The sequence below is a fragment of the Armigeres subalbatus genome, chromosome 2, assembly GCF_024139115.2.
Source record: "Armigeres subalbatus isolate Guangzhou_Male chromosome 2, GZ_Asu_2, whole genome shotgun sequence".
NCBI classification, from domain to species: domain Eukaryota; kingdom Metazoa; phylum Arthropoda; class Insecta; order Diptera; family Culicidae; genus Armigeres; species Armigeres subalbatus.
In genome coordinates this window covers 420,749,381-420,771,359 of record NC_085140.1, presented here as the reverse complement: position 1 = coordinate 420,771,359, position 21,979 = coordinate 420,749,381, and the positions used below count along the sequence as shown (strand labels likewise).

General features: G+C 45.8%; 1 protein-coding gene across 12 annotated transcripts in view; it reads left to right on the top strand.

Annotated features, from left to right (window-relative positions):
• Positions 1 to 21,979, top strand: part of LOC134213437 (mucin-2-like) — a 93,390-nt gene that overhangs the window by 57,465 nt on the left and 13,946 nt on the right. For 9 of the 12 annotated variants that reach the window (XM_062692485.1, XM_062692491.1, XM_062692490.1 and 6 more), the window contains 3 exons: positions 8,353 to 9,020; positions 19,447 to 19,722; positions 19,888 to 20,067. In XM_062692485.1, coding sequence (XP_062548469.1) covers positions 8,353 to 9,020; positions 19,447 to 19,722; positions 19,888 to 20,067 — 1,124 coding nt within the window. The remainder of the gene's footprint in view (positions 1 to 8,352; positions 9,021 to 19,446; positions 19,723 to 19,887; positions 20,068 to 21,979) is intronic. The other 3 variants (XM_062692492.1, XM_062692493.1, XM_062692494.1) reach the window with 3 other exon arrangements.

Sequence of the window (21,979 nt, the reverse complement as noted above, 5' to 3'; positions counted from 1 at the left end):
AATGAACCACGAGTTGCATCAGCTGTTGGGAGAACCATCCATCGTTCACACCGCGAAAATCGGACGACTGCGGTGGGCCGGGCACGTAGCCAGGATGTCGGACAGTAACCCTGTGAAAATGGTTCTCGACAACGATCCGACGAGCACAAGAAGGCGAGGTGCGCAGCGGGCAAGGTGGATCGATCAGGGGGAAGATGACTTGCGGACCCTCCGTAGACTCGTGCAGCCATGGACCGAGCCGAATGGAGAAGACTCTTATATACCGCACAGGCCACTGGCCGCTGGCAGGAGGAGCTCGACTGTGTTGAGGGGATATGGGGCTTCCTTACGACAAGCAGGCACGCATCCCGATGATAATCTATTGTCGTCAGAAAAAATACACGGAGTAGGTTGATGATTTTGTCAGGTAGAGAAAGTTGCGAATTCAATACGTACTTGCCTGTAATGGCAGGCTGGAAGCCTCTTTCTCCTGACCCATATACAGGACCGGGACGACCGATGAGCGCTGGCAGCATTGGCTCGACTGTAATGGGGGGATATGAGGCTTCCAACATGCAAATATCGGTGCGTCCCGGGATGAAGGTATTTAGTTTTGGTCCATCACAGGAGTCACGGAAAGCGAGGGCGAGTCGAGTCAAGTACGAGACACTGAAGACGGCCTTACTGTTGAGGTCGAAAAACGTATCTGTCAAGATACAATTAAGTGGTGGAATTCAATGGGATTGTACAAACTCGTCTTATGACAAGTGAAGACATTCCATTCCGCATTGAAGCTTTTTAGCTCAAAATAATTTTCTTAACGAAATGTTTGTTTACAAATTAAGTTACGCCTAAATCGTAGATCAGTCCTGAAACAAGTCTTTAATGTTATCTATCTGATCGAGAACAGAAAATGTATATGCTTCTGAACCTAAGTCACCACCGAACTTAAGTTGGAAGCCACCATTTGAAAGGCATAAAAGACTTTTTTTTTCGAAAAGCTGAATAGCTCCTTGTAAGAGGCTTGGAAGTCCCCTTTAAAACGCTTCGTAAGCTTTTTTTGTCTTTATTAACGAGACTTTCAGCCCATGGCTGGGTCGGCTCGGAAAATACTATTTTCACATTAGTTTTTATTCATATGTTTTTTCTTACTTCTAGTGAAAACAGGTGAATTTACTATAGGATCGTTTAATTCAAACTCGCTATCATGCACGGTTTCTTCCGTATCGCCGGTCTGGCAACCCTGCTTCCGAGTTCGCCGTTTTGGAGTATTCTCTTTTCGATCCGCTGACAGCCGTCGCTTGTTTGCCGTTTGTGTTTCGGCAGAGTGCAGACTCACTCTCTGATTGATCTGCATTGCTATTGTTGGAGAAGGTATTAGGTACGTCCTCCTCACGTTATCGATTGGTTTGTTCGGATTTATTTCATTTCGTTTCCTTTTGATGATTTATTTGTTCGGGAGTATCCAAACCGTGCACACTTTAGAAAAGTTCATGTAAACTTACGTTTCTTAACATGCACATTATTATTATTATTTATTCAGACTAAGGCCGAAGTGGCCTGTGCGGTATATAAGAGTCTTCTCCATTCGGCTCGGTCCATGGCTACACGTCGCCAACCACGCAGTCTACGGAGGGTCCGCAAGTCATCTTCCACCTGATCGATCCACCTTGCCCGCTGCGCACCTCGCCTTCTTGTGCCCGTCGGATCGTTGTCGAGAACCATTTCACCGGGTTACTGTCCGACATTCTGGCTACGTGCCCGGCCCATCGCAGTCGTCCGATTTTCGCGGTGTGAACGATGGATGGTTCTCCCAACAGCTGATGCAATTCGTGGTTCATTCGCCTCCTCCACGTACCGTCCGCCATCTGCACCCCACCATAGATGGTACGCAGCACTTTCCTTTCGAAAACTCAAGTGCGCGTTGGTCCTCCACGAGCATCGTCCAGGTCTCGTGTCCGTAGAGGACTACCGGTCTAATTAGCGTTTTGTAGATTGTCAGTTTGGTACGGCGGCGAACTCTATTCGATCGGAGCGTCTTGCGGAGTCAAAGTACGTACGATTTCCAGCCACTATGCGTCTCCGAATTTCTCTGCTGGTGTCATTTTCGGCAGTCACCAGTGAGCCCAAGTACACAAATTCTTCTACCACCTCGATTTCGTCACCACCGATGCAAACTCGCGGTGGGTGGCTCACATTGTCTTCTCTTGAACCTCTTCCTATCATGTACTTCGTCTTCGACGTGTTGATGACTAGTCCGATCCGCTTAGCTTCCCTCTTCAGTCTGATGTAGGCTTCCTCCATCTTCTCAAAGTTACGTGCCATAATATCTATGTCGTCGGCGAAACCAAATAGCTGGACGGACTTATTGAAAATTGTACCACTCGTGTTAATCCCTGCTCTTCGTATTACCCCTTCCAAAGCGATGTTGAATAGCAAACACGAAAGACCATCACCTTGCCGTAACCCTCTGCGGGTTTCGAAGGGACTCGAGAATGCCCCTGAAACTCGAACTACGCACATCACCCGATCCATCGTCGCTTGATCAACCGTGTCAGTTTATCCGGAAAACCGTGTTCGTGCATTAGCTGCCATAGCTGGTCCCGATCGATTGTATCATATGCGGCTTTGAAGTCGATGAATAGATGATGTGTGGGCACGTTGTATTCGCGGCATTTCTGCAGTACTTGGCGAATGGCGAACACCTGGTCTGTGGTAGAGCGTTCACCCATGAATCCCGCCTGGTACTGCCCTACGAACTCCCTTGCAGTTGGTGCTAGTCGACGGCATAAAATTTGGGAGAGTACCTTGTAGGCGGCGTTCAGCAATGTGATTGCGCGGTAGTTGCTACAATCCAGCTTATCGCCCTTTTTGTAGATGGGACACACGACACCTTCCATCCACTCCTGCGGCAAAACTTCCTCCTCCCAAATCTTGGTAATGACCCAGTGCAGCGCTCTAGCCAGTGCCTCACCACCGTGTTTAAATAGCTCTCCTGGTAGTTGGTCAACCCCAGGGGCTTTGTTGTTCTTCAGCCGGCCAATCTCCTCCTGGATTTCCTGGAGATCCGCAGCCGGTAGAATTATGTCCTGCGCGCGTTCTCCCAGGTCCATCACCAAACCGCCATCTTCGTCTGCCAGCATCGCCATTCAGGTGTTCTTCGTAGTGCTGCCGCCACCTTTGGATCACCTCACGCTCGTTCGTAAGAAGGTTCCCGTTTATGTCCTTACACATATCAGGCTGTGGCACGTGGCCCTTACGTGAACGGTTTAACTTCTCATAGAACTTTCGTGTGTTATTAGCGCGGTACAGTTGCTCCGTTTCTTCACGGTCTCGATCTTCCTGCTGGCGCTTTTTCCTCCGGAAAATCGAGTTTTGTCTGTTCCGCGCCTGTTTATATCGTGCTTCGTTCGCCCTCGTGCGGTGTTGCAGCAATCTCGCCCATGCTGCATTCTTCTCTTCCACTAACTGCTCACATTCGCCGTCATACCAGTCGTTTCTCTGATCCGAGGGCATCGTGCCCAATTGCAGCGGTTGCGGTGCTACCAATGGCGAATCGAATATCTCTCCAGCCATCTTCAAGAGACGCTGCGCCTAGCTGCTCTTCCGTTGGAAGTGCCACTTCCAGCTGCTGCGCGTATTCTTGGGCTAGTCTACCGTCTTGTAGTCGCCCAATGTTAAGCCGCGGCGTCCGACTTCGACGCGTGTTGTACACCGTCGAGAGTTTTGAGCGCAGGCATACTGCAACGAGGTAGTGGCCGGATTCAATATTCGCACTGCGGTAAGTGCGGACGTTCGTGATGTCGGAGAAGAATTTACCGTCGATTAGAACGTGGTCGATTTGGTTTTCCGTTTCTTGGTTAGGTGATCTCCATGTGGCGTTGTGGATATTTTGCGGGGAAAGAAGGTGCTTCGGACTACCATTCCGCGAGGCTGCGAAGTTTATGCATCGTTGGCCGTTGTCATTCGATACGGTATGCAGACTATCCGGTCCGATGACCGGTCTATACATTTCCTCCCTTCCTACCTGTGCATTCATGTCACCGATGACGATTTTAACGTCCTGCAGTGGGCATCCATCGTATGTCTGCTCCAGCTGTGCGTAGAACGCTTCTTTCTCGTCGTCGGGTCTCCCTTCGTGTGGGCAGTGCACGTTGATGATGCTATAGTTGAAGAAACGGCCTTTAATCCTCAGCTTGCACATCCTTGCGTTGATTGGCTGCCACCCAATCACGCGTTGGCGCATCTTACCCAGCACTATGAAGCCGGTTCCCAGCTCGTTGGTGGTGCCACAGCTTTGGTAGAAGGTAGCCGCTCGATGCCCGCTTTCCACACTTTCTGTCCTGTCCAGCAAATCTCCTGCAGCGCCACGACGTCAAAGTTGCGGGGATGTAATTCATCGTAGATCATCCTGTCGCAACCTGCGAAACCTAGCGACTTGCAATTCCATGTTCCAAGCTTCCAATCGTGATCCTGTATTCGTCGCCTGGGTCTTTGCCGATTATATCGAGTCGCATTATCTCTTATATTGTTCGTAATGATTGGTTTTCTAGGCGGCTTATTGGGCCTGCGCAAACCTCCTGTCTCGTCGGAGGGCCGTCGTGTCAGGGCTGTTTAGCGTCCCACCTAACACCAGGACTTGGGCTTGTGCGCTTTGAGCGGCACACGGTCGCTTTAATGGGGCCTCTACTTGCGGATACATGCAGCTTTTTATAGAGGTTTAACAGGGCCCACTGTCAAACCCCACCACATCCTAAAGGCAAGCCCCACAACTCGCAGATGGCCTGGGAGGGATCGTCAAGCCCTTGGACATAGTCCCTGCTGCCCGACATGCACATAAAAGGAGCGGAACATTGCACATAAATCTACGTCTGATTTTAAAATTACATGACGATGAAAATCCAAAAAAATACACGTCATAACGTAAAAGCTAAAAAGCTAGCTGTTACGTCATGACGTGGAGTTTCAGTTTCGCAATTATTTCGGAGGTGCGTATTGAAAATCATCATCATTAGTTAGATGAAAAATGGTTGAATTTGATGCTTAACACTCGAGCATGTGTGTTTTGTACAACACTAATAAAAAACATCGCTCGCAGTACACAGCACGAACGAGCCTGCATGAGCAGAACCTCGCCCGAGCTGAACGGCTAAGAAACTGAAATCACTTCCTACCTACCTTAAATTGCTGAATGCTGGAATTTATCAAAAATTCATGAAAATCCTCGTCATTTTTCACTAATGACTATCTATAGGTGTACGCCAGAAAACATGAAAAGGTTCGATGCAAGAGCACCACTGGTCGATTGGCCAACACGTTTTAATTATCACCCAATTTAGCCACCAAACACCTTTTTGTTTCCATGTTTTTATTTCACACTTCACAATCTTCACTTCACAAACTGGTCTCCCAACTATTTTTTTCCACTAAAATCTTCCAGTTGATCCGCTCGGGATGTACGCAAACGAAGTTCAGTTTTAGAGTGAATAATTAACCAGAAATATAACATTTGAAAAAAAAAAACGAACCACAACGATAGCAAACTTCCGACCCAGGCGACGATTGCAAATAAACTGAGTAGTTGTCATAACACGACCACCATCTCTTAATCGAAAACATGCAAAGTTACATCTTACGGAACCGAAAAATCATAATTCAACAGGCTGCAAGGAGAATTCTTAGATACAATGAATAAAACGTAAATGTCAGTCATTTTTGTGTTTACGTTTTTAAATATTTTAAAATAATTAGTATTGCGTCACATGTAAATCTCAGGATTTTTTAGTGTGTGGAAAGTCCGTGTTGTTTAGTAGGCTGATATTATAGGGCACTGCACGGAAGTATCTCTTTCTCTTTCGTTCTTCATGAAATTTGACGTTTACTGGCCTTGTTGTTTTCTAATTTCTTTGCAGTCAGAAAGAGACAAAGCAGTCCGTGCAGTGCACTATTGGAATCCACCGCAGCTCCCGTGGTATAGGGCACTGCACGGACTGCTTTGTCTCTTCCTGACTGCAAAGAAATTATCTCTTTCTCTCTTCTCTCGGAAATATCTCTTTCTCTTTCGTTCTTCATAAATTTTGACGTTTACTGGCCTTGTTGTTTTCTAATTTCTTTGCAGCGCGAAAGAGACAAAGTAGTCCGTGCAGAGCCCTAATGATTTGGTTTATCTTCTTGTGTTTTTGCTGCTTTTGGTATGTGATCAAAGTGACCTCGCCATCAATGGTCACGTACCAATGAGAATAGATAGAAGGTGAGGAAGAAGACCAAATGCAAGTGTATTAGTGGATGATAGAAAATGTAAACAGCAAATGGTGACGTACATAATTGCACGGCTTCTTATGGGAGCTCGTTCGAATGTAGTAGTGAAAGGTTTTTCGCCATACACGAAAGGCACGCACACAGTATATGGATTTCCATACCTTAGTATTTATTTTCATTGGTCACGTACGAGGGAATAGGTTAATAGGAGAATAGTACCGTATTTCCGCAAGTGCTCAACCAGTACCGAGTGAGGTGTTTTTGGTGGTAAATCATGGACACGTATATTGATCGCACCATTATCTACGTATAGGGACACGGCAGGTATTTTCGTCTGTTCGTCATAGTCTCGAAAACCAATAAAAAAGACGCTTTTTTGTAAAACTCATACGTACCAAATCGTAAGCTTAGGAGAAATGTTCTGCTATAGTGGAGTTTTAGCAAATGTACGTTGTTTTCGTTGGTTTTAGCCCCTACGACGAAGGACGGAAATACCTGCCGTGTCCCTACTGGTATTTTATAAATACTGTCGCCAGATTGAAGAAGATGGAGCAGGTGATGAGTGGTTTGATATCTTTTGGCAGTATTCATATTCACCATCTCCACATAGACACAGTTTCGTAAATTATGAAATTGGACATTTATCATGTCCTTTTTGTCCAGTTTCAGTTCTTCGCACATGAATTTGTGCACCACCGATGTAGCAGGACATTTAGGCAAAACACTAAAATCAATAACCAAAGTGTTATTTCTTTTTGCACCTATTTTTCCACGGATAGAGAAAACGCGACCGATTCGTGTAAGGCGAAGCTTCCTTTCAAGAGCCTCGGAAACCTATTTTCAAAATGAATTCAAGAGGTTTTCGATGTCTCCTGTCAAGAAGCTCGGAAGTCTGTTTTCAAGAAGCTCGAAAGCCCCCCTTCAAGAGGCTCGAAATCTTCTTTTCAAAGGCCCGGAAGCAAAACATTTGAAGCTGATCTCAGAACCTCGAAAGAATCTTCAAAACTGATTAAGAACCAGATAGAAACCATCTTTGTATTACTGGAATGGATTTCCATAAAATTGTCTCATTATTTTCATTATAATTACCAAGTCGTTTACGTGACATATTTTTCAAAAAATTTGTTCATATTCCCCAACAAGCATTGACATTTAAATAAAGAACATTTGCTACAGGCTCATCCTTCCACTGGGATCTGTGAGTGAACGAAGAAATAATTACCGAACACATTCATATCGGCACCACAGTCGGATTCCATTCAGATGAATGTCGAATCAGAGAGATGCAACGACGGTGATGAGACGAGAGCACCCGCACCGAATCGCTCCCCAGTCACGTCATGCCCCGTCCACATGTACAGAATATTTAATTATTCGAGTAAACCACCGAGCCCGGGGTGGGTGAGTAGTACTCGCCTGGTTTGCGAAGGATGATGATAATGGTATACGATATCATCGGGGAATGCAGTACACGGCTGACGACACCGGAGTAGGGTTTGATATTAATGCACTCCTCTGCCAGGGATGACATTCATTCGCCTCAACAATTTGTAGAACCGCAGCTGGATCTTCGGCTTCAAAGCATTCACCACAGGTCTGGTTGAAGTAATGTAAGCCGCAAAAAGTTTCTACAGATGGGTGACTCGATACGAGAATGTGATTCGAATCCACAAGTTTTTGCTTTGGACAAGAAGAGAAAATATTCAAATAACTCCATGGAATTGTTTTACGCAAAGTTTTATACGATGTTGTAAATTTAAATAATTTATTGCAAGCCGTCAGAGTCGAATAGCTTCTCTGCAGTGAGAGGAACAATGGATGTTATGGCTGTGGTTTTACTTCATAGGTAATTAAATATATTATATAGGTAGGTGTAATTATCTTTGGATAGTGTCAAATTGGAATTCATTTGAAAATTATATATAATTATTTATGTCGATGTCGACTAATTTCCTTTTCGTGCTGATCTCTTGCTCTGTCAGTGGAACCGGGTGTCACGATTTTTCCAAAGATTGTCATCTTCCAACCGTTAATCAGATTTTAAACATGATCCGCTTCAGCTGTTGCGTTCAGTACTAATTGTCGCTATCTTTGTTCTTTGCTATTTTGTTTTAGGAATTCTGCCAGAAGCACTCCGCACGAAATGTAGCCGATGCTCCAACACCCAGAAAGAGAACGCATTGAAGATAATTACCACTTTGTACTCTAACTACCCGGATCAGTACATGGCTCTGCGTGAACGATGGGACCCCTCGGGAGAATATCACCGCCGGTTCGAGGAATACCTGCGGGGCCTTCAGTTCAACCAGATTGGTAGCAACGGCATCGATCGTCCGGTAAGAAACGATTTCGATCGGGACCAAACGCAGATTTTGCTGCAAACATTGATCCTCTCGACCACCACCGTCGCACCGACACCTCCACCATCACCACCACCGGCCCCATCGAATGCGCTTCCCAGCGGACCCGAGCAACGACCCCAACAATTGGCTCCGTCGGCACTGATAACGCAACCGGTAGCACCTGTTTCACTTACTTCTACCACTACAACAACCACCGCCCCCAGTTCTTCTTCTACTACTTTACCCACTACCACTACTACATCCACTACCACTGAGGCAGCTACCACTACTAGTACTACTACTACCACTACTCCTGGAACTACCTCTTCGGTTCCGAATACTACCACGGGCTCTAGTAGTAGCATGACAAATGTGGCGGCGGCGGCGGCAGTGCAAGCTACTAGCCAGGTGCCCGGAACAGTGGTCCCCGTGATCAACCCGGTACATAGTCTGGTTCTCAAATTGACTAACAAAGCGCTAAGTATAGTGATGATAGTGTTTAAGGGCTAACAATCGGACAGGGAAAGTAGATTCGATTTTAACACGTTGCTCTTCTAACTTTTTTTTAGAACTTTTTCTCAAACTTTATTAATGACAAACGCATTTTGCTAACCTGTAAGTATATAACAATACCAAAGACTAATAGCATGCTATCGAAATATAATAATCCTAAACTTTCTTCAGTTTGCTTTTGAAGGAAATGTCCTTATCTCACTCAACTATCGTAGTTTTCACTAAAATATCGCTACTCATAAACGCATAGCATTTCCAAGTTGATTGTCGTTATGTGATTGTGGGTAGTAACAGTTTGCAGTACTAATAACTATTAATCGATTATGTATTCTGGAAGCCTACTCATAATTCTAATTTTTTAGTGGGGTTAGCTTGAAGAACTACTCATAATTCTAATAATCATCCTAAATCTAAAAAAAAAGAACAGCGGTGTAGTAGCCTTTCCAATGTAATTCAGTTTTAGTGTTTCGATAAACGTTTTGCCTTGGGGAAGATCCATTAATTGCATAACAAGAAAATTGATCGTTTTTAACCCCCGAGCGGATTCCGAGGGATTCCGAGGGGAATAGTTTCGGGATTCCGAGGGGAATAGTTTCGGGATTCCGAGGGGAATAGTTTCGGGATTCCGAGGGGAATAGTTTCGGGATTCCGAGGGGAATCCTTTCGGGATTCCGAGGGGAATCCTTTCGGGTTCCGAGGGAATCCTTTCAGGATTCCGAGGGGAATCCTGTCGGGATTCCGAGGTAAATCCATTCGGGATTCCGAGGGAAACCCTTTCGGGATTCCGAGGGAAATCCTTTCGGGATTCGAGGGAATCCTTTCGGGATTCCGAGGGAATCCTTTCAGGATTCGAGAATCATACAAGTTCGAGGGGAAATCCTTTCGGGATTCCGAGGGAATCCTTTCGGGATTCCGAGGGGAATCCTTTCGAGTTCCGAGGGAATCCTTTCAGAGTTCGAGGGAAACCCTTTCGGGATTCCGAGGGAAATCCTTTCGGGATTCCGGGGAATCCTTTCGGGATTCCGAGGAATCCTTTCGGGATTCCGAGGGAATCCTTTCGAGGTTCGAGGGAATCCTTTCGGGATTCCGGGGAATCCTTTCCGTTCGAGGGAATCCTTTCAGGAGTTCGAGGGAATCCTTTCGGGATTCCGAGGGAATCCTTTCCGGGATTCCGAGGGAATCCTTTCGGGATTCCGGGGAATCCTTTCAGGATTCCGAGGGGAATCCTTTCAGGATTCCGAGGGAATCCTTTCGAGTTCGAGGGAATCCTTTCGGGATTCCGAGGGAATCCTTTCGATTCCGAGGGAATCACTTTCGGGATTCGAGGGAATCCTTTCAGGTTCCGGGCAATCCTTTCGGGATTCCGAGCGGAATCCTTTCGGGATTCCGAGCGGAATCCTTTCGGGATTCCGAGCGGAATCCTTTCGGGATTCCGAGCGGAATCCTTTCGGGATTCCGAGCGGAATCCTTTGGGGATTCCGAGCGGAATCCTTTGGGGAATCCTTTCGGGATTCCGAGGGGAATCCTTTCGGGATTCCGAGGGGAATCCTTTCGGGATTCCGAGGGGAATCCTTTCGGGATTCCGAGGGGAATCCTTTCGGGATTCCGAGGGGAATCCTTTCGGGATTCCGAGGGGAATCCTTTCGGGATTCCGAGGGGAATCCTTTCGGGATTCCGAGGGGAATCCTTTCGGGATTCCGAGGGGAATCCTTTCGGGATTCCGAGCGGAATCCTTTCGGGATTCCGAGGGGAATCCTTTCGGAATCCTTTCGGGATTCCGAGGGGAATCCTTTCGGGATTCCGAGGGGAATCCTTTCGGGATTCCGAGGGGAATCCTTTCGGGATTCCGAGGGGAATCCTTTCGGGATTCCGAGGGGAATCCTTTCGGGATTCCGAGGGGAATCCTTTCGGGATTCCGAGGGGAATCCTTTCGATTCCGAGGGAATCCTTTCAGGTTCCGAGGGGAATCCTTTCGGGATTCCGAGGGAATCCTTTCAGGTTCCGAGGGAATCCTTTCGGGATTCCGAGGGAATCCTTTCGATTCCGAGGGGAATCCTTTCGGGATTCCGAGGGGAATCCTTTCGGGATTCCGAGGGGAATCCTTTCGGGATTCGAGGAATCCTTTCAGGATTCCGAGGAATCCTTTCGGGATTCCGAGGGGAATCCTTTCGATTCCGAGGGAATCCTTTCGAGGTTCCGAGGAATCCTTTCGATTCCGAGGGAATCCTTTCGAATTCCGTTCGAGGGGAATCCTTTCGATTCGAGGGAATCCTTTCAGGTTCGAGGGAATCCTTTCGGGATTCCGAGGGAATCCTTTCGATTCCGAGGGAATCCTTTCGGGATTCCGAGGGAATCCTTTCCGGGATTCCGAGGGGAATCCTTTCGATTCCGAGGAATCCTTTCGAGTTCCGAGGGAATCCTTTCAGGATTCCGAGGGAATCCTTTCGATTTCGAGGGAATCCTTTCGGGATTCCGGGGAATCCTTTCGGGATTCCGAGGAATCCTTTCCGGGATTCCGAGGAATCCTTTCGATTCCGAGGGGAATCCTTTCGATTCCGAGGGGAATCCTTTCAGGATTCCGAGGGGAATCCTTTCGGGATTCCGAGGGAATCCTTTCGATTCCGAGGGAATCCTTTCAGGATTCGAGGGAATCCTTTCGATTCCGAGGAATCCTTTCAGGATTCGAGGGGAATCCTTTCAGGATTCCGAGGGAATCCTTTCGGGATTCCGAGGGGAATCCTTTCGGGATTCCGAGAGGAGATCCTTTCGGGATTCCGAGGGGAGATCCTTTCGGGATTCCGAGAGGAGATCCTTTCGGGATTCCGAGAGGAGATCCTTTCGGGATTCCGAGAGGAGATCCTTTCGGGATTCCGAGAGGAGATCCTTTCGGGATTCCGAGGAATCCTTTCGATTCGAGGGAATCCTTTCGGGATTCCGAGGGGAATCCTTTCAGGATTCCGAGGGGAATCCTTTCAGGATTCCGAGGGGAATCCTTTCAGGATTCCGAGGGGAATCCTTTCAGGATTCCGAGGGGAATCCTTTCAGGATTCCGAGGGGAATCCTTTCAGGATTCCGAGGGGAATCCTTTCCAGGATTCCGAGGGAATCCTTTCGATTCCGAGGGGAATCCTTTCGATTCCGAGGGGAATCCTTTCGATTCCGAGGAATCCTTTCGGGATTCCGAGGGAATCCTTTCGAGTTCCGAGGGAATCCTTTCGATTCCGAGGGAATCCTTTCGATTCCGAGGGAATCCTTTCTCAGGATTCAGGGGGGAATCCTTTCCGGAATCCTTTCCGATTCGAGGGAATCCTTTCCGGATCCCGAGGGGAATCCTTTCGGGATTCCGAGGGAATCCTTTCAGGATTCGAGGGAATCCTTTCGATTCCGAGGGAATCCTTTCAGGATTCGAGGGAATCCTTTCGATTCCGAGGGAATCCTTTCGGGATTCCGAGGAATCCTTTCGATTCCGAGGGAATCCTTTCGATTCCGAGGGAATCCTTTCAGGATTCCGAGGGAATCCTTTCGGGATTCCAGGGAATCCTTTTCCGGGATTCGAGGGAATCCTTTCGATTCCGAGGAATCCTTTCCGGGATTCCGAGGGGAATCCTTTCGGGATTCGAGGGAATCCTTTCGGGATTCCGAGGGGAATCCTTTCGATTCCGAGGAATCCTTTCAGGATTCCGAGGGAATCCTTTCAGGATTCCGAGGGGAATCCTTTCGGATTCCGAGGAATCCTTTCCGGGATTCCGAGGGAATCCTTTCGAGAGTTCGAGGGAATCCTTTCAGGATTCCGGGGAATCCTTTCGGGATTCCGAGGGGAATCTCGCTTTCCGGATTCGAAGTCTTTCCGGGATTCCGAGGAATCCTTTCCGGGATTCCGAGGAATCCTTTCAGATTCCGGGGAATCCTTTCAGGATTCCGAGGAATCCTTTCCAGGGATTCAGGGAATCCTTTCGGGATTCCGAGGGAATCCTTTCGATTCCGAGGGAATCCTTTCGATTCCGAGGGAATCCTTTCGATTCCGAGGGAATCCTTTCGATTCCGGGGAATCCTTTCGATTCCTGAGGGAATCCTTTCGGGATTCCGAGGGAATCCTTTCGATTCCGAGGGGAATCCTTTCGATTCCGAGGGAATCCTTTCGATTCCGAGGGGAATCCTTTCTTCGATTCCGAGGGAATCCTTTCGGGATTCCGAGGGAATCCTTTCGATTCTGAGGGAATCCTTTCGGGATTCCGAGGGGAATCCTTTCGGGATTCCGAGGAATCCTTTCGATTCCGAGGGAATCCTTTCGATTCCGAGGGAATCCTTTCGATTCCGAGGGGAATCCTTTCGATTCCGAGGGAATCTTTCCGGGATTCCGAGGGGAATCCTTTTCGATTCCGAGGGAATCCTTTCGGGATTCCGAGGGAATCCTTCGGGATTCCGAGGGAATCCTTTCGAATTCCGAGAGGAGATCCTTTCGGGATTCCGAGAGGAGATCCTTTCGGGATTCCGAGAGGAGATCCTTTCGGGATTCCGAGGGGAATCCTTTCGGGATTCCGAGGGGAATCCTTTCGGGATTCCGAGGGGAATCCTTTCGGGATTCCGAGGGAATCCTTTGGGATTCCGAGGGAATCCTTTCAGGATTCCGAGGGGAATCCTTTCGATTCCGAGGGAATCCTTTTCGATTCCGAGGAATCCTTTCGGGATTCCGAGAGGAGATCCTTTCGGGATTCCGAGAGGAGATCCTTTCGGGATTCCGAGGAATCCTTTCGATTCCGAGGGGAACTTTTCCAGGATTCCGAGGAATCCTTTCGGGATTCCGAGGAATCCTTTCGGATTCCGAGGGGAATCCTTTTCGATCTCCGGAGGGAACTCGATTCCGAGGGGAATCCTTTCGGATTCCGAGGAATCCTTTCGATTCCGAGGAATCCTTTCGATTCCGAGGGGAATCCTTTCGATTCCGAGGGAATCCTTTCGATTCCGAGGGAATCCTTTCGAGTTCGGGATTCCGAGGGGAATCCTTTCGATTCCGAGGGGAATCCTTTCGATTCCGAGGGAATCCTTTCCGGGATTCCGAGGGAATCCTTTCGGGATTCCGAGGGGAACTCTTTCGGGATTCCGAGGGAATCCTTCGATTCTGAGGGGAATCCTTTTCGATTCCGAGGGGAATCCTTTCGATCTGAGGAATCAGACCTGAGGGAATCCTTTCGATTCCGAGGAATCCTTCGATTCCGAGGAATCCTTTCGATTCCGAGGGAATCCTTTCGATTCCGAGGGAATCCTTTCGATTCCGAGGGAATCCTTTCGGGATTCCGAGGGAATCCTTTCGATTCCGAGGGAATCCTTTCCGGGATTCCGAGGGAATCCTTTCGATTCGAGGGAATCCTTTCGATTCCGAGGAATCCTTTCGGGATTCCGAGGAATCCTTCGATTCCGAGGGAATCCTTTCGGGATTCCGAGGAACTCTTCGATTCCGAGGAATCCTTTCGGGATTTCGAGGGGAAACCTTTCGGGATTCCGAGGGAATCCTTTCAGATTCCGAGGGAATCCTTTCGGGATTCCGAGGGAATCCTTTCGATTCCGAGGGAATCCTTTGGGATTCGAGGGAATCCTTTCGGGATTCCGAGGGGAATCCTTTCGGGATTCCGAGGGGAATCCTTTCGGGATTCCGAGGGGAATCCTTTCGGGATTCCGAGGGGAATCGGGATTCCTTTCAGGTGAAGCAGTAGCATCATTAAGGTATTGGATATTAATCAAATTTAATTTTCATTGGATCGATGCTTGATAAAGCGTTTCCGACGTTTGCGTTACGTACTTCGGAGTGTTCTAAGACTGCTGTGTGTCGTGAGATTACCAGTCATTTCTCCTAGGAACAGTTCCGCGGATAATGTTGTAGATGATATTATGGATCTTGCTCACTGAAAAAACAGTGGAACAATCACGAAGAAGAAAAATCCAATCAACGTCTACAAGCTGCACTCCCTAGATCATATTGACGGAAGTCAATCTGCATAACCTCGAAGCCACAATGGCAGCGTACTTGCGGCAGAAAGGAACTCAGCATAACCGGCTCGTTGAGAAATGCATGATTCAGGAACCGTGAATTTCCATTAAGGATATGCGACGTTTGAAAAGGGGCCAGAGATATGCCAGTTGTCACGCGGGGGATACGTTCAATGCAAGGATTGGATCCAAAAGAGAATGAAATGAGAGAATGTCATGATAACGAAATAATTCAGGAGCCTATATCCCATGATAAATTTATTGTTAAAAAAGCGCCAAACGCGTAAGGAGTGGCACTTGTTCTGATGATACATTTCAACTTGTTCTAAACATCTGTGCTAAAAACATATAGTCTCCAACACAAAACGAATGAGAATAAAGCGTTTTATCATCAATTCTCGGTGAGGGCTGCTTATGGGATCCTGTGTTTTTCCGCACTTGCATATAAGTACAAGCCAAGAAAACACTTGCAACACTTGGATTTCTTCAAACCTTGCTTCCAACGATTTTTCGTGGTTGACACGTGCTTCCGGCAAGGATGTTATCGCTTCATTTCATTTCATTTATTTAGTTTACACTGAATCATCAATTTGACGTCACATATACGGTTCGGGGCCGCATTTCTCCATCCTATTCGCCGTCTCGTACTCTCTTGTTGATTATTTCCGGAGGACCATGGTGCACAGTTTCACTTAGAGTCCCTCGCTGGCAGTCGTACGATGATCAGCCGCCCCTTATATGGAGAACAATCGCTGCTGTGAGCCGCTGCTAACATGGTATTACCGCGATAATTTTTTACCCTATGAATCAATATGGTCGAAACTCAGGTGTGGCAAAATTCAAGTTATATCTGAGCTCTGGTCAAATTTTCAGCAAAATTGGTTCACACGCAATCGAGATCTAGATCTCCAAAATTGACCATTGAGTGGGCTTTTTATTATGCAGGTCACTGTATTAGTTTAACTCTATAACTCATGCCAGAAGCTGAATTTCAAAATGTGTTGTATGGAGGGCTTCTAGTGCGAAGGTTTTTCTACGACTCAGCTCAATAATTAGTTTTGAGTTGTACTAATACTTGAGGTATAACGAAGTAAAAGTGCTAGTTGCAGTAATTTATAGAAAATGATAACAAAATTTCAATCATTTAATTTGAGTTACTGCAACTAGTGCTAGAATTCCATTATTGATGAAATTCAAACAAAGTACCATTAGGCACAGTTGTGGAAAAACATTCGCACTGGAAGTCCTCCATACAACACATTTTGAAATTCAGCTTCTGAAATGAGTTATTGACAAACTACTATTTAAATGATCGAAGCCAAGATTACTAAATGATCGATAAAATCCTTAGTTTCCCTTTTTTTTAAACCGCGTTAAAAACTTGATTAAAAACCCGAGTAGAAATAGTCGCTTTAAAAACAAACCGTGTAGGAGTGTTACGAAACATATAAAAAATTTCTGATGTTCGAAACAAAGAGCGTGATAAAAGCAGGAGGTTTTAAACTAACTAAAGGAAATCCTTTATAATTTCTTTCTTTAAAGCTTCTTAGTTTAATTATTAAACAGTAAAAAAACCCCAAAAATCAAATTAAATTTTAACGAAGTTTGGAAACTTTCAAAAAAATTACCAAAAAATTGTACGTGAATTTAGAACAAAACACGTGACAAAATATCTTTCGAACATTCTTGTGATTTTTATTGCGTAGTTCTGTCCAATTCGATTAGATGTTAGTACTCGTCGATAGAAACCCTATCCACAAGCGATGATATATGAGCGAATCAAACCATCTTCCTCCTGCCAGTGGAGAAAAATGTTCGATTCCATACGATACTCATACCATCAATTTTTATATCTTCACCAAAATTGGACTCCGCTTGCATTCAGGTCCACAAAAATCTGCCTATCTGATGTATCCTAACGGGAGCTATCAAATCATGTACTTACTATGTTAGGGAGTTGATATAAGCATTTGTCGGTGGTTTGGAGGAATTATTGAAGTTTCAATACTCTAGATTAGGTTGATTGAAGGCCAAAATCGCCATCTGACCTATATTTTTTTACACGGTTAGTACTCTTTAATTTCCCGGTTAACCTGACCTTTCACAGCTTTTTAAATACCACCTGAATTTTTTGTGATTTTTTTATTAACGCTAAACCTTTTAATCGACTAAAACCCACCCGTGTAAAAAAATAACTGGGTGTATAAATTTCTGGAGTTAGTCTGTCGCTGGGTCAAATGCGGTCCTAATCTCAAATTGACTCAAATTCCTTATTAACGTTTAAAGGCCCTACGATTGATTATGGATGGTGATCCCGATAGAATCGTTTAGTAAAAGCTTAGAATCTTACGAAACACTGTAATCCGGTGAATTACAGAATAGTTTGTGATCACTGCAGTGAAACATTTTGGTTCCAGAGGTTCCTCGGTGACAGAATTAGACTTATCCATTTACCATGTTGAGGTAAAAATAAATTTATAAATATTTTATGAATGCTCTAGATTTCTCAAAATATCTCTTCCATAGTCCTTTAGCCTTTTTAGTCAGCTTATTATTGGATGTCCTTTCGACTAAAAAAACGATCTATTTCCCATACCGAAATTCTTGGTTTCGGCACCCCTAAGGCACTATGCCTTTTTGGTGGGGACCAACCCAGCCTACCGTACGATACGGCCCTGGGTGAGGGAAATTTTAGTTGCCGAAAAAAGTGATTTGTATTGGGAGAAAAGAAAAAATAGGTCGAAAAGTGAAAGGCCAATATAAAATGAAACTAATAGAGAAATGCCAAAACAAAAAAAAAATAATAGATAAAATATCAAGATTTTAAGTTTCTCCTAATCCTTTCCGAAAATCAGTGGATCGTTCGATGCTTTAGAAAGATATAACAAAAGTGGTTTGTCGTTCTATGCTCTGATATTGCGATTTTGAAAACCTGGTTAGTATGTTTAGTAAAGTGATGATAAATGTGATGTGAAACGTGGGAAACAATCACCAAATTTGTCATTTTATTTTACACAATATCTCCCTTATCGAACAATACAATCAGATAATCCTGCAATGCGCATAAATTTAATGTGTATAAACATGAATCGACACAGTTTAGAACATCCTGCCAAAACTCAACGTTGATTAGCACTCTCGGATTAACGCTGCACCCCTCCATGATCCAAGCGTTTGCCTTTGCGGCCAACTAACTATAGCGTTCGGTTTTCATTAGAATATGACCACCCAGCAGCACCTCGACCTCACACGCAAAACCGCATCCGAGCTTTTGTTTTGTGAGAATGGGGTGCAGCACGTGTGAATTTAGCAACGAACCGTGTGGTCGCAGCCGGCGAGCTTGCTCCAACGCAACGCGATGACGATGTCGACGGGCGAGTGGGTGTTTTCCGTGTTGCATAAATTTCAGCGCCCACTCTCGGCGGTGTTTCAGTTCGTGTCGTTTCCAATGTCCTACAAAGGATGCAGGCAAAGCACTTCTCGACGGCACGTGAAGCTCGTGGAGCTTTGTTTATTGGGGGATGGACTACACCAATTGTGTGTTCTGCCTTCTTGCGGATACGGTGCTTATTAATAGGGATGGGCTTAGTTCAACGAAAGCTTCAAGTGGTTTTGCCGAATCGACATACCAGCTCTATTAATTGGAGAACACATTTCGCGCTAGTGAAGTTTGATATCTCTGTGAATGACTGTAGTGTAGTACCTGGAAGGTAAAACCAGCTCACGTGAACTGTTTTGGTTTACCGTCCGTTTAGCTCAGAAGATATCAAGCTGTGGCTCGCGTTCCGCTTGTGGCATTTGGAAAATAATTATTCAATTATAATTGCATTTAGAATTCTCGTAGCTTCAGTGACGATTCTCAACCCTTTTAGTCTAGTTGAAATTTGAATTTTCATGGAAAGTTAGACCTTTACTGAATCCAAAAATGATGTTTTTTTTTCATATGGTCGTGTAAAAAATAACGTATGAAGTTTATTACGTCAATCAATACGTTTCAAGTGGGCCTCACGTTATGGTTTCCTGAGGATCACTGTTAGGGGGTGGCAAGTATCGACATCGTCATTTTGTTAACACTCGCATGCGGTCGCAATGCTACTGGGCGTCAGACAATGTGTTGCGGGCTCAGTATGTAATTAATTTTGCAGGAATAATACCTCCATTGTTTGGTACTCATTGGTCCGTGTGGTATTGTTGGTGAAGGCTTTTCCGTATAAGTTATTATAACCAACATCGTTACAGATAACACAGAATAATGTATGTAAATGGTTCAATAATCGCCTACAAATCGGTAGTTAGTGCTTTCGCAAGTGTAATGGCCACATCCTTTTTCCATATTTATCACTCTGTAATGAATCTTTGCATTTTCGTAGCTTCCATCGTGGATGTTGGATCGCCAGCCTCAGGAACAACAAACACAACTCCAAGAACAGCTCACCTTGAACACAGAATCACGTCCGCGTCCGCTAGTTGCGATTGGCACTCAAAATTCCGTTCCGATCGTTTCTGAACTATCGAATGAGAATCCAAATTTCAACAGCCCTCTGATTTCGGCAGAGCCTGCAACGGCGACGGCCCGGACTGCTCAAAACATCAACACTAGACTCATCCTTCGACCGGTGAACGGTTTAGATTTCATCACAAACACGGTAGATTAGTACACTGAATTTTCCTTCTTAGAACAGTTGCTTCAAAAGTCCTGGTTTGTCATCCCCTTCAGCGTAGTTAGAGTTTATTTTTTCAATTATTGATGCGTTACTTTCGAATTTTGAGGATAAATTCGTCTAATCGATTATATGCTGCTTTTATTTTAGCGTCCCACGGTGGGAGCCCTGGGAAATCGTTTTGGAGGTGATGATCCGAGCACGAGCCGGCCTACGGTGGAGCTTACGACGGCGGTACCGAGTATTGCAACCGTGAGACCAACCTCCAGACCAGTCGTCCGACAGACGACGTCGCGCATTGTCACTTCTCGGCCAACACCGAACAGATTCGTGAGTATACCCCCAGGTGGTGGGCTTAAGGTTACTAAAAATCACTAGTTATATGTAATTCTTTTAGCACTGGAATCAAGCACATGCACATTATTCTAAACACAAAATTTTACTATTATTCCGTGGTATGTTCTTCGGTTTACTGAAATATGAACCAAACCAAATATAAAATATTCCGATTGGATTAAAACATAAAACAATACAATTTTGAAGAACAATTTATTCTCTCATTTATTGAATCTAGTTGCATATATGTATATGTACTAGTCTACGTTGGTTGCCTCAACGGATGACCGGACCAGTGCCGAAATCCGAAGATTCCGGGTACAGGTAGCTTCCGGGTCAATTGTGCCCCGACGACCGGAAGCCGGTGCACTCACATGAAACGATCTACTCATCTAGTCCCCGGTGGAGAATCCAGCCTACTTTGATAACCGATTTTCAATGCCTTTGAGCCATTGAGCTCCAGTGACACTGCCGCCGTTGACGCGCGCTTGCAGGCGTAGTCGGCATGACTTTTGAAGCACAACTTATCGTCGAGCATTTTTTTTGTCTTTATTATCGAGACTTTCAGCCCGAGGCTGGCTCGTCTCGTTCGTCGAGCATCACCCCCAATTGTAAAGGAGATCTATTGGGGGTAATGTCACAGATCTCCGGTTATTTCGACTATCATCTCCGTTTTATGATGCGCCAGCTGACTCTTCTTGCTGCGCAACTATTTCTGCGCAATCCATCGTAAATCAAGCTCCCAGCATTGGACCCAAGCCTACATCTGTCTCTTAGATCAGTACTCAATTATGAAAGTAGCTTCCCAGAATCGTGTACAGCCGTACAGGAACACCCACCCGAAGCAACGAGTTCGCAATCTCCATTAAGCAGGCACTGTTGAACGCATTCCGCACGTCGAGTGTTATTACTGCACAGTAACGAGTATCGAGCAGCTTGCATTCGATGGCGACCTCTGCAGTTTCAACTACAGATTCAATGACGCTCAGAGTAGACCGTCCTCTTCGAAAGCCGAATATCTCGCTCAACAATCCTCCCGCCTCTTCCATTAATGGCGATAGGCTGTTCAGCATTACCTTCTTCAGTAGCTTACCTACAGTATCTATTAGACAGATTGATCTGTACGCTGAGGGGTCTCCTGGTAGCTTGCCAGGTCTCGGTAACAGGACCAAACGCTGTCCCTTCAATTTATTCTGGAATATCCGCTCATCCAGAGACCTCTGCATGGCTGACCTGAATGTGTCCGGATTTGTCATTATGGCTATATTTAACGCCATGTTAGGGATCCTGTATGGACCTGGTGTTTAACTCGGGTCGAGAGACTTTGCCACTGTGATTAGCTTCTCTGTTGTCGACTGTTCCTTCCCTCTCTGCTGGCGGCTAATGGGTTGGGTAATGATGCAGAAGTAGTACTTCGATTATCATACCCTAGTAGCACACATGTTCCACAAAGATTACTGCAATTCATATGTGACCGGATTCAGTCACAATCAAGTTGCTGTAACCATTTTTGTCTGACTTGTGTTGCTCGGGTAGGCATCTCCCCATGGGTTCGAGTTGGTGCTCTGGTACAGTCTGTCGAAGCAGGTTTTCTTGTTTTCTTTGTGAACCTTGTTTTGGGTCAGTCTGGCCGCTTTGAACAGCTCGATGCGTTCCTCTCTCACTTTCGCCTAGCGTGGCCTTTGTAGCCTTCTTCTTGCCCCGAGGCAGGTTGCTCGATGGGCTGCAATTCGCTCTCTTCACCAGCGAACTTGTGGCCTGGAATTCCACGGTCGCGCATTTCTTGGAATGGTAGCGTCACACGTTCGCAACAGGACCGCAACCAGTGCATAACCACTCAGACCTTCCCTGTTTTTCTCCTGACCCATAGATTTACTGAAGGTCCCACTGTCGAAGCTGTCGAAAT